Raw genomic sequence first — 15762 nt, 5'->3', positions numbered from 1 at the left:
GGGTTGCCAGCCGCCTCCTATTCTGCTCACCGCGGTATCCCACAGCGACCTCTCATTGTTTCGCAGAGGCGTTAGTTAGTTCCTGACTCTGAAACTGCCTCCACCAAACGCGGCATAGCGGCCCCATCCTGACCAATCGGAGCTCTCCTTCCGGGGGCCCGCCCCATTTTAAAAAAAAAAATCAACCTTAGGGTTTGACCAATCATCTGTTGAGCAACGCTATTAGTCCCGCCTCAGTGTTGAAACTACCGCTTCCGAACACAGAGCAACGCTCGCAGGCGCGTCTTGGCCCTGACCAATCAGGGAGGTCGGATCAGGCCACGCCCCCCGACCAGTGTCACGTGGGCTGGGCGGGGAGGTACACCTGGTTGCGAGGGGCGGCTGGCTGCACGGATGGGGGCTTTTCAGCTGTGAGTGCGGGAGTGGGGGGCTGGGGCTGTGGGGAAGGGCTCGGCTGGAGGCCCCGCGTGCGCCCCCGCGGAGGATTCGGGGGCTGCGATGGGAAAGATGGATTTCACGCCAAGTGCTAAGATGGGCTGAATCTCCTTTCCCGAAGGTCCCGCTCCTGCGTCCCCCGCAGTTTCTCTGCTGCCCCAGTTTCTCTTTCGAACGTTGCCTTTCCTTTGTATTTGCGTAGCTTTGAGCTTTCCATAACGGGGCCGGAACTGAAAGAGGGCAGTGCAGGCTGTTCTCTTTAACCCGGTACGAAAACGGAGACCTGAGTCTCTCGTTCAGGCCCCGGGATTTCCGGTCCTGCGTATCAGGCTCATTGCCTCCTTGCGTGCAAGAGTCCCCCACAGTCGTCTGTACTCGCATCTCCCCTGTCCCCACTTCCCTGCGGGGCATATGTGAGGGGGGTGGGGCGTCCAGTGTAAGTCTGGCTTCTCTCTGCCTTAGCTCCTGCAGCTGCGTCCTAAAGAGCACCCCCGCCCCCACACATACACACACCCGGTGTGGGAGGTCTACAGGTTATGAGTTTGGGTGGGAGGGCTGGGGCAGGGTTTCTGGGAATGGATGTCTGACCAGACGGACCCAGTATTAAAAAGAAATAGTATGTACTGGAGGAGACTTTCTGCTCAGGGGAGTCTGCACTTGGGCTTTAGAGAAGTGGGAAGCCCCTTCTCTTAGCCTACAGAAATCCCTTCCCGAGGCATCTGTGTGTCGCTGAGCCTGGATTCCTGGGGGAAAGGAAGGGAAGCGAGGGCTGGGAAAAGGAGGAGGCTGCTTCCCAGGCCCCTCGCCACACTACTGGGGAAAGGCTGGCTGACCGTGACTAGATTTGGGATCACATTCTGTCCTTGCCGCTTTCTGGCTGTGTGACTTGGGGCAAGTTGCATAACTTCTCTGAACTTTGGTTTCTTCATTTGTAAAATGAAAGAGAAGCAGGCAGAATGGACAGGATAGAGGGAAGAGTCCTAGTGTCATGCTATCTTGGCTTCAGGTAGCCGAGCTGGGCCTGAAACCCAGCGGTGAGGGCACTGCGCCCAGGAGTCAGTGATATCCGCGGTGGGAAGCCAGGCCAGACACCTGGAATGGTGCAGACCGAGGATCTGGCGCAGCTGCGGCAGCTCAACCTGGAGCTCCTGAGGCAGCTGTGGGTCGGGCAGGATGCCGTGCGGCGGTCGGTGGCCAAGGCATCCTCGGAGGTGAGTGTCCACCTTGGGAACTCCCAGAGGATGAGAAAGGGGCTGCTGATTCTCAGGCCAGAATCCGAGACTCCGGGGTCATCTCGTGCGGCATGCCCATTTTATGGCTAATGAGAAAACAGGCCCAGCAAGGGATGGGACTGGCCTGGGACACCACAGAGGCCGGAGCAGGGACGAAGACCCAGGCCTTCATGCCCAGGTGACCTGGCCTCTCTGTTCTAGTCAAGCCTGGACTCCAGCAGCAGCTACAACCCAGAGATGCCATTGTCTCAGGGGACATCTTCTGTGGCTCCGAGAGCCTCCAGCCCACGTGGTGCCCACCAAGGTGATCCATGTGATATGTCCTCACCTGGTGGGGCCAGCTCTGGGGTGATCTCTCTCTCACCTGCCAAGCGCCAATACCAGGGGTCCCTGAGTCCACTGAGGCCTTGCTCAGTACCCTCGCTGGCCAACTCAAACGCAAATGACCCAGAGCATTCAGCAGAGCTGGAGGCACAGGCCCCAAGGTTCATCCCGGATCAACAAAGAAAGCTATCCAAGGTAACATGGGAGAGAGGGACATCGTTGATGGGAGCTTCCTTGAACCTCAGTTTTCCTGTTTGGTAGATGTACTTGTGGGCAGCCTTCCTTGCGAGGTGAGTGGCTGTCCAGGAGATACCATGAGTCTTTTCCACCTCAGCCTAAGTGCTGGATAAGTGGCGGTGATTAGTTTCTCAGACAGCACTTTGGGAAGATGCTGATGAGCCCCATTATACAGACGGAAAGACCAAGGCTCAGAGGCCACACTTATTCAGAGTCACACATAGAGAGGGGTGGAGGCCAGACTCTTATCTTTCAGTTCCTGGGGCCCATGTCAGGGTGTGTCAGGTGTAAGTTAAGTCATGGTCCCTTTTCCTCCTCCAGGGTGGGGTCTTTCTTGGGCTGGCCTAACTTTTCCCCTTTGCCTCCTCAGCCAAGAGTCACCTTCGACAGGGAGTCCCCAATGCCTGAGCGGAGTTGGCGCCTCCGACCGTACCTGGGCTACGACTGGATTGCAGGTGTGGCCCGCCCCATGCACACATCCCATTTTGCTTATGCACCTGCCTGAGCCCTCACCCAGAGCTGCTGTAGTTTCTCTGACTGTTTGACCCTTCTCGGCGAACACCTTCTGTACCGTGTCTTCTCTCAGCCCCTGGTACGGTGACAGGCACAGAGATGGTGCTCAATGAGCATTTCAGGAATAGATGAATGAGTCATGATTTTGAGCATTTATTATGTGCCAGGCCTCTGTAAAACTCTGTATATCATCTCTACATTTTACTGCCCATCTCCTTCCCCAGCAACCTCAGTGGTCTCCTGACTGGTCTCTCTCTGGCCTCTTTTGCCCCAGTTACTATCCATTTTTGACACAGCAGCCAGAACGAATTTTTAAATGTGAGGATCAGATCATAACACTCTAAGTGTGTAGCATTTAGAGTAAAATCCAAAATCTTTTTCCAGACTTATGAGGCATGACTTGGCCTCTGTGGCCCCGTGAAATGACCTCTGACTTGCTGCCTCCTGGCTGTTTGCTCTGGCCTCGCTGGCTTCCTTGTTGGTCTTTGAACCTACTATGCTCATGGCCACCTCTGGGCCTTTGCCTGGAATGTACTTCCCCAGGTTCACACCTGCTGGTTCTTTTTTCTCATTCAGGGTTCAGCTTAAATGATAGGCCTCCTGTGAGCATAATGTCATAGAGACACCGCTCTTACATCACTGCCATTGGCATGTTCTTCATATTATTTTTTTTCTCGGAGATCGTCTCGTTTGCTTGTTTCTTGTATGACTTCTCCAGTAGAATATCAGCTCCGTTAGAGCAGGGGCCTGGCTGTCTTTTCACTGGTGCATTCCCCAAGCCTGAGCCTAGAGCGGTGCCTGGCACCTAGTAGGGCCTCAACCAGCACTTGTTGGATGAGCGAGTGAACGGCCCCCCGAAGAGGTTGGTGCTTTTTGCATCTTCATTTTCACAAAGGAGGACACTGAAGTACAGAGTGATCGAGTTACTGCCCAGAGGCAGGTGCTCCAGCGGGTTGCTGGGATCCAGTGGTGCTGTGGACACAGGCCCTGTCCTGAGACTCCCAGACCGTCAGCTCACTGCCTTGCTTCCCGTTTCTGGGAAAATAGAGGCACCTGCCCCGTGCCTGCCCTGTGTCCAGGCGCTCTGGCCGCCCTCCGCCCTGAGGATGAAGATCAGCGCTCCCATCTCAGGCCCGTCCCTGCATTTGTACACTCCAGTTGGTCCCCGATTGGCTCCCAGAGGGTTTGCTTCCTATAATTCTCTCTTTTCTCCATCATCCTTCTGCCCTATCAGCATCCGAACACCCTGGAATCACAGAGCACTGGTTTTATTGAGTGCTTATTATGTGTGGGCAGTTCCAAGAGCTTTATTCTGCTTTATGGCCATGAACTCCTTTACTCCTCACAGCAGTCATATCAGACAGGTGCGGTTATTGTCCCCTTTGACAGATGAGAAGGCTGAGGTGCAAAGAGGCTGAGAAATTCAGCAGAGTCCCACATCTGGTCAGGGAAAAGCTGCTGTCGGTTATTTCCCATCTTGATGAAACACTTCCCCGTTTATCGTCCGTTTGCTTCCAGTTCCTGCCCATTTTCTCCGCTTTTCTTTATAACAAACCTCTCAGAAGGGCTGTCTAGATTCGCTGCCTCTAGTTTCTCTCCCATTTTTTCTTAAATCAGGCTTCCTCCTCATCCTGGTCATCAGTGACATCTGCGTTGCCAGCTCCCAGCTCAGTTCTCATCTCCACATCACTTGGCCCCTGAGCAGCAAGGGACACAGCGGCCACTCCCTCCTCCCTGAAACTCTCCCGACTTCCAGGGCCCTGCGCTCCTCCGGCTCTCCCCCTTCTCCCCGGCTCTCCTTCTAGTCTCTGCTGGATCCGCTTCCTTGTTCTGACCTCTGAACGCCTCTGTCTTCCGATTCTTCTCTGTCCGCCCCGCCTCCCCTGTGCCGAGGCCTTCTGTGCTCTGTACTCCCTCGTTTTTATCTCTAGCCCACCCTACTCTGAATTCCAGGCTTGTGTATCTGGCTGTCTTTTCTACGTGACATGTTAGGTGTCTTAGATGACTCTCACCTCCAAAGTCAAGGTTTTGATTTTTTTCCCACCTGTCGTCTTTCTTGTCTTTGTAAATGGCAATTCCACGTTCCTAATAATTGGTCAGGCCGTAACTTCGGGATCAGCCTTGATTTCGATTCCTGTCTTTTAAATGTTTCTCTTCTAGTCCATTAGCATATCCTGGTAGCCCTGCCTTCAACGTATTTCTAGAATCTGACTATTTCTTTCTACCAGGATGCCTGTGGTCACCTCTAACTGCTGCCTCTGCTTCCCCTCACCTGCAGCAGTCCGAGGGGGAATCTATAAAAACCCGTGGCCGGTCTGATGGCATCACTCCGTGTCCCCAAGCCCTCTGTCGGCTTCCCAGCCTCATCTGCCTCATTCTCATCCCTCACTTCCCTCCAGCTGTTCCTCAGACATACCAAGTGCAGCCCCCCAGGGCCTCGCATGTGCTCTTCCTTCCGCCTGCCATGTCCTCATGGCTCCTCGCCTCCCTCCATCAGTTCTTTGCTCAGGTGTCACCCCACCCAGAGAGGCCTCCCCTGGCACCCCTGCCCTATCAAGCTGGGTTCCCTGACTCTGCTCTTCTCTTTCCTGGCAGGTGTCACCATTGTTCGTCTGTTGCCACCATAAGCCTCACGAGGGGAGGGGCTTTGTCTAGGTCACTGCTCTTTCCCCAGCATGTTGAAAACAGTGTCTAGCTTGTAGAAGGGGCTCTATAAATATTTTTTTGCATGGATGGTTGGATGTGCGTCAGGGTAGACAGACACTGTGACAAAACCAGCAGTTGCCGTGAGTGGAGGGTCCCTTCCAGGTCTGTACAAGGCTCAGTGCGGGCAAAGCAGGTGGACTGGGATGCCAGTGCCGAGTGTGCATTGCGCCTTGGCCAGTGGACTGCCACGTAGCAGCTCCCGGTGCTTTGCCCACCCCAGGGTCTCTGGACAGCAGCTCGCCCGTCAGCAGCAAGCCTGAGGCCTTCTTCGCGAAGCTGCAGGAGTTCAGGGAAGCCAACAAGGAGGAGTGCATTCACAGTGACCCCGGGTGAGCAGGGGTGGGCGAGCGGTGGGTAGGCAGCCCGGGGACCCCGTCACTCCGCCTGCTCACCTCTCGCCCTCACAGACCCCAGTTCCTAGGCCTGCGGGAGAGCAGTGTTGCCGAGGAAGAGCATGAATGTGAGTGGAAGGCCTCGTGGGCCGCCCCAGAGCCCAGCCGAGGTCTTAGAGACCTGAGGGGGGCACCTGGGGTACTGGGGACTTGGGGAGGGAGGTTTGGGACCCAGACAGGGTGGGGCAAGCCCCGGTGGGAGGTGGGATGAGCTCAATGGCCTCGGGATTCAGGCTGGTCCTGTGTCACGCTTCCTCCCCTCCCCAGCAGCCTTCATTTTCTCCCCAGCTGCCCCATTTTCTCTTGTGCCCTCCACTCCCTCCTCTCTGCACACATGTCACCTGTCCGGGGGTGGGGGCAGTTGGGGGGAGACCTGGCTCAGTCACATGAGCACAGGAGTCTTTGCTGTGGGTTTATATGTGCCGCATACACTGTGTGCGTATATGTGGGGGTATTCACGTGAATGTACGAGCGTGTGCACCTTGTGTGCGTGATTATCGCTACAGGCATGTTCATGTGTGTCCACGAATACGACTGTGTGTGAAGCCGTGCTCCATGTTCGCACGCATGATGTTCACACACAGTATGTGTGCATGTGCACATGTGTGTCATGCCTGAGTAGGGTGTGCTTTGTGTGCGTGCTCTGCATGCGTACACGTGTATATGCCTGTGTGAGTGGCCGGGGGGTGTGGCGGGGTCGGCGGGCCCGTGTGACCGGGGGCCCAGGGATGCAGGCTTCCTGGCTGAGAGGATGGCCGCTTCTCATGGGCCTTGTAGGTGTGTACTGCTACCGTGTCACTCGGCGCCTGTTTCTGGTGCCTTCAGATCCTGGCACCCCTTGCCGATTGTGCAGGATACCACGGGACCAACGGGGCCCTAGGACCCTGGCGGAGCCAGCACAGGTCAGGTGAGTGGCCAGAGCAGGCGGACGCCTGAGGGGCAGCTGTGGGGCCCGCAGCACCTGAGGCGCTCAGAGCCCAGGGAGGGGAAGACGGGCCTGGGGCTGTGGCCCCACGGTAGCTGGGAGGCCCCAGCCACAGCGTTCCCACTGACACTCTCGCCCAGGGTGAGTGTCCCGCTGTCCGTCCTGGACCCCCCGCATCGGTACCGCATCCACCGGCGGAAGAGCTTTGACGCTTCTGACACACTGGCGTTGCCACGGGTGAGCAGTCAGGGGGCCTGGTTGGGGATGGGATGGAGATGGGGCTGCCCCCCACTTGGCCTAGGTCCCCAGATGGAGCCTGAGGCCCAGGGAGGGCCAGGGACAGGCCAACGCCACACAGCCAGGCTGGGCTCAAGGAGAACGAGGAGTTAAGGCTGGGCCATTTCCGTCGGCTGTACTCCGTTGTTCCCTGAGGGAGGCGGGGTACCCTACCCACCCCCTGGAGTTCAGGATGAGTGTCTGCCCGCACACTGGCATAATGCCAATGGGTACCATCTGTTGAGTTCCGGTATGCCACAAGTGCATTCCTCAGGAGGATTATATCATGGAGTCCCCACAGCAACCAAGAGTGCAGAGTCTGCCGCTGGCCCACTTTACAGACGAGGAGACTGAGGCAGAGGGAGGCGACTTGTCCAAAGTTGGCCACACGGAAGAGCTGGGATTTGAACCCAGGTCTCTGTGCTTCTCTAGGGCCGGCCATAGAGATGTCTTTTGTGTCTCCTGAGTAGGATGGGGGTCACTGGAACCCCACTCACTCCTAGTTGAGGCTGGGGAAGCTGGGCCTACAGGGAAGGGAAGGGAAGCCAAGGAAAGTTGGTTTGCTCATCTGTGGAAGGATACAGCAGCCCGTCCTCAGGCTTGTGCGCTGAGGCGGGGCAGTTCAGTGAATCCCCTGTCGGGCGTGGGGCAGAGCTGGGGAGTACTCCATCAGCGTCTGCATCTTCCCTCTGCGCATCTGGGGTCAGACCCAGGGCCTGGGTCAGCAGGCTCAGGAAAGGGTGACCCAGTAGGTGGACACAGGCCCCTGCCCGGGGAGGGTCTCAGTCTGCGGGAGACACTGTGCTGGTTTGTCTCTTGGTTTGGAGGGGGGACCTGCCCAGGCCAGGTGGTCTGACTCTTTGCTCTCCACAGCACTGCCTGCTGGGCTGGGACATTCTCCCTCCGAAGTCCGAGAAAAGCTCAGCCCCCAAGAGCTTGGATCTCTGGTCCTATGTCACCTCTGAGGCTCCGCCCCAGAAGCTGTCGGCAGCCAGCTCTTCCCACCTGGTATGGGGCGAGGTGCCCTGGCGGGACAGATACCTCGGAGCACGACTGGAGACTGCGAAGTCCCAGGGGCAGGATTGGGATAAGGACTGCGGAGCCTGGAAGTGTCTCTCTGCGGCACTCTTTCCAGGCTCTGCCACTCCCCACCGGGAAGGTGACCCTGACTCTGAGATCCAGGAGGGGGTGAGGCTGGAACTGGGGGGACCTGCCCCCAAAGCTGCCCCCTCTGACACCCCTCATTCACCATACAGGCTCTGCTATCACGGGGCCAGCCCCCCACCCCAATCTGGTCGGAACCCCAGGTAGTGCAGCCCCGTGCCCCCCGGCTAAAGCCCTGAGGACTGGCCACTCAGGAGGACAGCGCCCTGCCATCACCTCTAGCCCCTCCCCTGTGGCAAGGGCGCCCACGAGAGGGGAGCCTTGCCTGGCCACAAATGGGGGTGGATTCAACACTCCACACTCCTAGGTGGGGCAGGTAGGCCCAGGCCTGTCTCCTTCTTGGGGACAGAGGGGAGAACCCAGGGTGGGGGGTAAGGGCGTTCTGTGACATGTTTGTAAATAAAGCTCAGCGCTCTCTGCAGCTCCAGATGCGCACGTGTGCTGGGTCTGTCCTGCTGCTGCCGTCAATGCCCAGCAGGTGCCCTGGCCCTGGCCTGCCCTCCCCTCACCTGGGGAGAGACACCTCCAGCGTTCTACGCTGGGTAGGGTGGGTCCAACTCCCTGATCGTGGGTCTTTGTGCAGCTCCCAACTCAGGGTAGATGGCTTCTCAGGCAGAGGCCCAGGTCATCTCAGCGAGGGGCTCGGGGTCTCAGGCTGTCTTCTGTCGATGAGGCTGAAGTTATGACAGTGGGGAGTGAGTGAGCCCTCCCCTTCTTCTTGGTCCCTGACACCAGGGTCCATTCATAGAAGGCTCTCTTGAAGTCTCTGGGCCAGGTGGCTTCTCCACGCCCCTCTGTAGCCCAGCCCTGGAGGCCGTGGATGATCCAGAGGGATCTGATGGAGGGACACTGAGGGCCAGGCCATGAGTCGCAGTAAGGCTGGCAGAGAGTCCAGGCCTCCCCTCTTGGATTAATAAGCAGACCTGTCTTCCCCCGCATAGGTTGAACAATATGAAATTTCTGGGATTTTTTAAAGATAAAAATGGGGAGCTGAAGCCCACAGAAAGCACGTGCTTTTTTTTTTGAAGCTTCTCAGCTTAGAGGGGTGGATCTAGGGCTGAGGTCTCCTGTGGCAGCTTGTGAAGCTGTCCGTGGAAACCATTCTCTTCCCATTGTTCACAGCACATATGTTAGTGAGGATAATCAAGTTTATGCTGCAGTAACAAATTAACCGCCAGATCTCAGTGGTTCGACATAAAGGCATTTTCCTGGCTGACTTGCTTAATCTACCTTTCTGTCATGGGTCACATGGGGCCTCTGCTTTGACTTTGTCTCTTGGGGACCTAGGCCAACAAAAGCTCTGCCATGGGGGGCATCACCGGTTGCTTCAGCCCAGAAACGACACACAGGTCTCTTCTGCTCATGGTTCATTAGCCAGAGCTACTCATCTGGGCCCCGCCTGACAGCACAGGGTTGGGACATGAAGGGGGCTCATGGGATTTTTGGTGAGCATTACTGTCCTCCGTGTCATTACCTGACTTCCTCCGGCTCTGCCCATTCAGGGCAGGCACTGAGAGCCCCCAGGCTCTGGGCTGTAAAGGCCACTAGCAGAATCGTAGGCACCGTGAATTCGTGCCTAAAGTCTTTCCTCACTCCCTCTGTGGTTCTCACCTGCAATTCCTTCAGCAGCCAGGCAGCTAAGGTGACTAGGACTGGTGCGACTCAGGGCCACCTGCTGAGCACATGTCTCCTCCAGAGGCTTTTAAGGTCAAACGCTTGTGTGATCTAAACTGTACACGTCCGCGGGCAGGTTCTGCAGCAGGTCACGGTTTGCCACTTGACTTCAGGACCTGAAGAAACAAAATCTCTTCTACGTGTGATTTAAAAAAAATTTTTTTTAATTTATTTTTAATTGTGTAAAATATCCATATTATAAAATTTACCATTTTTATATATACAGTTCAGTGGCATTAAATACATTTACGTTGTTGCGCAGCCATCACCTCCAGCCATCCCCAGAATGGTTTTCATCTTGCAAAACCAAACTCCGTACCCACGAAAAACAGCAGCCCACTCTCCCCTGCCAGCCCCTGGCAGCCACCATTCTGCCTTCTGTCTCTGTGGATTTGACTCCTTCAGGGACCTCACTTGAGTAGAATCATAGAGTGTTTGTCTTTTTTTATGATCGGCTTATTTATGTTGTAATGTGTCAGAATTTCCTTCCTTTTTAAGGCCGAATAGTATTTTATTGTATAAATCTGCCACATTCATCCATTACGGACACTTGGATCTCTTCCATCTTTTGGTTATTGTGAAAAGTGCTGCCCTGAACACGGGTGTGCAAATACCTGTATGAGCCCCTACTTCTGGTTCTTTTGGGTCTGTACCCAGAAGTGGAGTTGCTGGATCATGTGGTAATTACGTGTTTAATTTTTTGAGGAATCTCTTCAGTACGTCCTCAATGTCCTGGATAGGATCTGTGACTTTAAGTGAAACAATGTATATTGAAACCGGTTTTACCACAGGCCAATTGATAAAAACGAGTTAAGTTCCTCTGGTGTCTCAGTATTACAACGAAATGACGTTTGACGAAACGACACGATTCGAGGACCTGCTCTACTGTATTTCGTAGCAGCTGCACCATTTTACATTCCCACCAGCCATGCAGAAAGTTTCCAGTTTCTCCACATCCAACACTTAATTTCTGCTAGTGTGATAATAGCCATCGTAATGGGCGTGACGCGATATCTCGTAGTTTTGATTTACATTTCCTTGATGATTAGTGATGAGAGCATCGTTTCACGTGCTTGCTTATAAGCCATTCACGTCGTCTTTGGAGAAATAGCTATTCAAGTCCTTTTCCCATTTTTGAATTGGCCAGTGTGTCTTTTCGCTGTTGTTTCACATGCAATTTTAAGTCAAAAAGCCTGTGGGAGTCAGTGGTTTCGTTAGAAATTTTTTGGCTAGAGGGTGAAGAGTATCTGGAAGCCTCTGTCACACAGAAACGACCAAATTTACAGCTGAGATTAGTTTATGAGTTCAGCTGATCAGAATAGTGTCAGCTCGAGCAAGATAAAAGTGTTTCTTTCTCGTAAAAGTCCAGGTTGCAGTGCTGGCTCCATGAAATCGTCAGCACAAGTGGCTTCTCTGGAAGGAAAATTCTTCTGAAAATAAGTTTCTGACCGTTTTGCTTTTACTCATTTCCACGTTCAGGAAACCACAGACCCAGGTCTCCAGATTGTGTTTGATCAAACTCGCAATCCCACTGCTTGAAACACTCACCTTCACTTTGTGTTCCCAGGACAAAAGCTGCAAACTCTGACACACACTGGCTGTGGGAAAAGACCAATTTCAGAGATGTTAAAATGTTAAAATTCGCATCTTAGAATTAACGAGATGCAAAAGGTGGTCAGCCTAAGAACTTCGGTCTTTATCCTGGTTTCTGGGCTCTGTGCAGCCGGGTTCGGTGGTAGCTGCCTTGGGGCCCTGTGGAACTGTCGGTTCGAGGGGGAAGACAGCGGCCTCGCCTGACCTTCGCTGCCAGTCTGCCAGCGCTGCGGGGCGGCGCTTAAGACAGGCCACGGGCTTGTCCTACCTGTGCTGCCCTTCCAGAGCTGCTCCATGTGGATGCTTGTTTGGGGACAAGGCTTTTTCAAACCTAAGTCCCCAAGAGTGAAGGTCACGGGCAGAGAGGCCCCTGAACAGAGCTTCCTGCATTCCAGCACCTGCCCCTCCCAACTGTCTCTGAATGTCAGTGCTGCCATCCCAGGGCCCTGATCCTTCCGGGCCCTTCTGTCCCTCTCACTTGGGATTGCATGGATCTCTTCCTGTCCCCCACCTTCACACCTTCCAGCTCTACTTGCCTTCCTCATCTCAGCCGGAGTGCCCTTTTCAAGAAGCCGCCCCGAGCCCCTGGAGCTCTGATGCATCCCCGCCCCCGCCCCGCTCCGTGTGCACACCCCCCTCCCTGCACCTCTCTATTTCGGCTCTCACATGTTAAATCACGAACCGTGACGTCCGTTGCCTAGTGTCTCTCGCCTGCTATGATGTAAGCTCCGTGAGAGCAGACATGGTGCTTTTTTTTTTTCTTGGATTTTTTTATCCCCCTTTCGTTTTCTCAAAAGTAGTGGCTAAACTGTATTTCAGAATTCGGCCTTCTCCTGCGGCCTGGTGTCTCACCTGTGACGTGAAGGCGATGGGAAGGAGGCTTGCGGTTGGGCGCACAGCCTCGTACACCTTGCATGCTTCTCTCCCTCTTTTAAATGAATAGTGTTCTTTCTTTTTGTCTCCTCCAAGTAGGTAGCGTAAATCCCAAAGGAAAAAAGCAAGATCACCTACTTGTTCCAAAATCGATGTCTCGCGTTCGCCATTTAGAAATAAGAAGTCTTATTTCTCTATCATGACTCTCTGTCGCCTGTATCACAGCATAGACACAGGACCTTCACAGGTCATTCATTCATTCATTCACCACTTAGGCAGAGAGCCCCTACTGTGTGCCAGGCACTGTTCTGGGCTCTGCAGATAACAGTGACAAGCCAGACAACAGTGACAACAGGGACCTGTCCCCATGGAGCACCTATCGTGGTGCTGGGACATGGACTGAAAGAAGTCAACACGTAAATGTATCAGGTGGTGCCAAACCAGAGGGAAGAAGCCAGGCCAGGGCCTGACCGCTGCTTCCCTTTCTCACATCTCTCACTTCCCACACCCCTCGCCAGCGAGGCCCCAGCCCTGCTGAAGCTTTTTCTCTGGTTCTTAAGCCTGCTGGCTCCCCTTGGCCTCTGGGTCTTCATTCATGCTACTCCTTCTGCCCCAAACTCTCTTCCACTGAACTCCTCAGACCTCAGCTCCTATGTCCACTCCTCAGAGGCCTGCCCTGATCCCGCAGACCTGGCTAAGGCGCCCCAAGTCAGGCCCCACCTCTGGCCGTCCATCTTAGCTTCCGCTGCACTCAGCAGTAAGATCCTTGGGGCAGGAACTGAGCCTGTCTTGTCCTCTGCTCTGTCCTAGTATAGCGCGTGGCATACGACAAGTGTTCAGTAAACGGACTTTGGATGAATGATTGAATTAGCCTCCAGGTCCTGGGAGGGTAGAGGCCACTCAGCCCCAGAACGTGAAGTGAGTGTGTCCCAGGAATTAGGCTTCAATGAGCTGTAGCTGGTCTAGCTGTTACTGGTTTTCAGTACAAAAAGTTGTCTTATGTATCAGGCAAATCGTGGAGGTCTGGCCTCCTGGGATGGGAGGCGGGAGTGAGGGGGACAGCTGCGACATCTCCATCCTGGAAATTTCCTGTCCCTGGTAGCAGCTGTGGGCCCCAGTCCCTTGCAGATGGGGAATACATGGAGACCAATGAACACTAGCTGGCTTTCCAAGGGACTCTTCTGGCTTCTCAAAATACAGAAGCATGTGATAGCCCTCCTGGAGAGTGACTCTCCCTGGAGTGGTGAGTGGCCACAGTTCCTACTTCTCCATCCTCAGGGAGGTGGGCCATGCTTCGCCTAGAAAACAGAAAACACTGCATTTTCCAGAACGGTTTCCCCGTGTGCCTTCTGAATGTAGCCCTCTGATGTGCTGAGAATTTACGGCATTTTGGTGCAATGAAAACTTTTACTCAGCACCAGACTTAGTGCTGGGCTCGCCCTGAGCTTGTCAGCCCACGTGGGGAGCTGCATCAGAAGCCTGATCTGGGGAAGGGGCGCAGAGTGTGGCTTCAGAGAGATCGGGGTTCGGTTCAGACCCCCCTACCGTTTGGCTGCTTCCTGACTGAGGTTTTGGGTGTGTCATTTAACCTCTCTGTAGCCAGGTGTCATGATCCATGAAGGGTGATAATGACAGACAGGTAGGTGAGCCAAACAGACGGGCAGAGACCTGCCCGTGAGCCAACCCAAGAAGAGGGCACTAAGCGATAAGACATCACAGTTGTCATCGGCTCTTCCTGTCCCCGACCCCACCCTGTCATAAGACCAACGTCAGGCAGCGGCCTGCCCTCTCCGAATTCATTCGTCTCGCTTACACCTTCCCTGGGGAGATTAGCGGGAACTGGAAATAGAGTAGCAGATAAATTGATACGAAGACTTACTCTCTCAGCTCCTTGGCTGGGGCAGCTGGGGTGGGGGCGGGGGGTGGGGTGGTGGTGGAGTGTGGGCAGTTGCTAAGAGCAAAACAGTAAGCAGAGCAGTCTTCTCATCAGGGCTGTGGTGACCAGCACCTTGCGGGGGGTGGTGAGGTAGATGAGCAGAGGCCGTGCCGGAAGTCATGAGGGAAAGCCCGGGCCCCATGGGACCATGCTGTGGCTGGTAGGAGTGGCGTGAGGTTAGGTCTCAGTGGCTGAGAGTCAGATGGTGACTTAGGTGGCCTTTGGGGGCATCCCTCTCTCATGGCACCAGGCTGGGCCCTAACCACGTACTCTCTCAGGTCCCTTTTGATTGGCTGGAGGCAGGAAGTCTTCTCTCTCCATCCCCAGCACAGAAGCCCCCAGCATAGCCTCTGAAACTCAACAGAGACCCCTCTGCCTCCCTGAGGCCCTGCTGTTATGGCAGGGCACTGGGGGGACCCAGGTCTCTAGGCCCCGGCTCCCACAACAAGGCCAGTAAGGGCTGGGAGTCTCAGCCAGGAGAGAAGGGGAGAGGAGGTTTTCGAGAATCTTCCAGATCTCAGATCTGATGGGGGCGGATCCTTCCTGCCTCCAGGGCTAGGGCATCAGAAAACGCAGCCCAGAGGGAGACCCAACTGTTCCCCCTTCCCACTCGCAACAAATTCTCAGAATTACCCGGCTCCTCTTGCTGGAGTCTGCCAGGAGAAGCAGGGAGCAGCATGAAGGATCGCCCTCCCGGATCTGCGGGGTCAGGGCCAGCCATGTGGGTGGAGCACTGGACCTGGAGCCACCAGCCAGGAGTTCCGGACAAGTAGTGGGCCACTCTGAACCTCAGTTTTCTCATCTGCAAAATGGAGACTGCGATGCGACTTACTTTATAGGGAAGTTTTGAGGGTGAAATGAGACGATCAGGTAATACAATGCCTACTGCAGTACCTGGCACTTAATAAGTGGTTAGTCAATATGAGATATTTATTATTTGAAAACAAGGGCCCATGTGTGTACTGGGTCCAGTTTTTGGCCTGATACAGTGAGGACTAAGGGTGAGGGGGAAAGTTCCAGGCAATTTCTCCAGAAAATGGTTGATGAAGCCTTTGGCGCCTGTGTCCCTGCCAGAATGGGCCCCCATCGCCCTGTGTGCCTGGCAGGTCTGGGTGCTGGGTGGAGGAGGACAGCCCTGCTGGGCTGCGGTGGGCGGGCCCTTCCAGGAATCCTTGGGTTTGAACTCTGGGGGCGTGGAACAGTGTGCACCACAGCCTGAGAAGATAACAAGCCATCTGTCCCCTCTTTTGGATAAAGCGTCTCATGTCCTGCCTTCCGGAGCTGTGCCCAGACCTTTCCTTGGTCTCTCTGCCTGGCTACGTGCACTCCCTGTCCCCACCAGCTCAGGAAGCTGTCCTCCCCACCCCCCGAGCCACATTGTCAGCCTTCATCTCTCCATGTCCTTGATGAGGGCCACGTGGGCTCATTGATCTTGCCCTGCTGGGCTGGGGCCTTCGGAAGGGCGAGGTTCCCTGGGTGCTG

At 54.9% G+C, this 15762-nt stretch overlaps 1 protein-coding gene across 2 annotated transcripts; it reads left to right on the top strand.

The window, feature by feature from the left end:
* Positions 1 to 334: 334 nt before the first annotated feature.
* Positions 335 to 8633, top strand: MIIP (migration and invasion inhibitory protein). 2 transcript variants are annotated; one of them, XM_011363523.2, is made up of 10 exons: positions 335 to 410; positions 1442 to 1646; positions 1869 to 2186; positions 2599 to 2683; positions 5668 to 5776; positions 5855 to 5907; positions 6665 to 6746; positions 6905 to 7001; positions 7914 to 8048; positions 8297 to 8633. In XM_011363523.2, exons 2-10 carry the CDS (start codon positions 1533 to 1535, stop codon positions 8381 to 8383), a joined length of 1080 nt encoding a protein of 359 aa, XP_011361825.1. In that variant the 5' UTR covers positions 335 to 410; positions 1442 to 1532; the 3' UTR covers positions 8384 to 8633. The 2 variants fall into 2 exon arrangements, with proteins under 2 accessions (XP_011361825.1, XP_011361824.1); XM_011363522.2 differs by having other exon boundaries at positions 6617 to 6746.
* The last annotated feature ends 7129 nt before the right edge of the window (positions 8634 to 15762 follow it).

Source organism: Pteropus vampyrus, unplaced genomic scaffold (assembly GCF_000151845.1).
Source record: "Pteropus vampyrus isolate Shadow unplaced genomic scaffold, Pvam_2.0 Scaffold86, whole genome shotgun sequence".
Lineage (NCBI taxonomy): Eukaryota > Metazoa > Chordata > Mammalia > Chiroptera > Pteropodidae > Pteropus > Pteropus vampyrus.
Note: the sequence above shows the minus strand (reverse complement) of the source record. Positions and strands in the feature narration are given on the sequence as shown.

Excerpts from the sequence above, each read along its gene's own strand:
- MIIP (XM_011363522.2), top strand. The coding sequence starts at position 1,533 with ATGGTGCAGACCGAGGATCTGGCGCAGCTGCGGCAGCTCAACCTGGAG. Across the intron at positions 2,684-5,667 it reads GGGCTACGACTGGATTGCAG|GGTCTCTGGACAGCAGCTCG; the intron begins GTGTGGCCCGCC and ends TGCCCACCCCAG. Across the intron at positions 8,049-8,296 it reads CAGCCAGCTCTTCCCACCTG|GCTCTGCTATCACGGGGCCA; the intron begins GTATGGGGCGAG and ends TTCACCATACAG.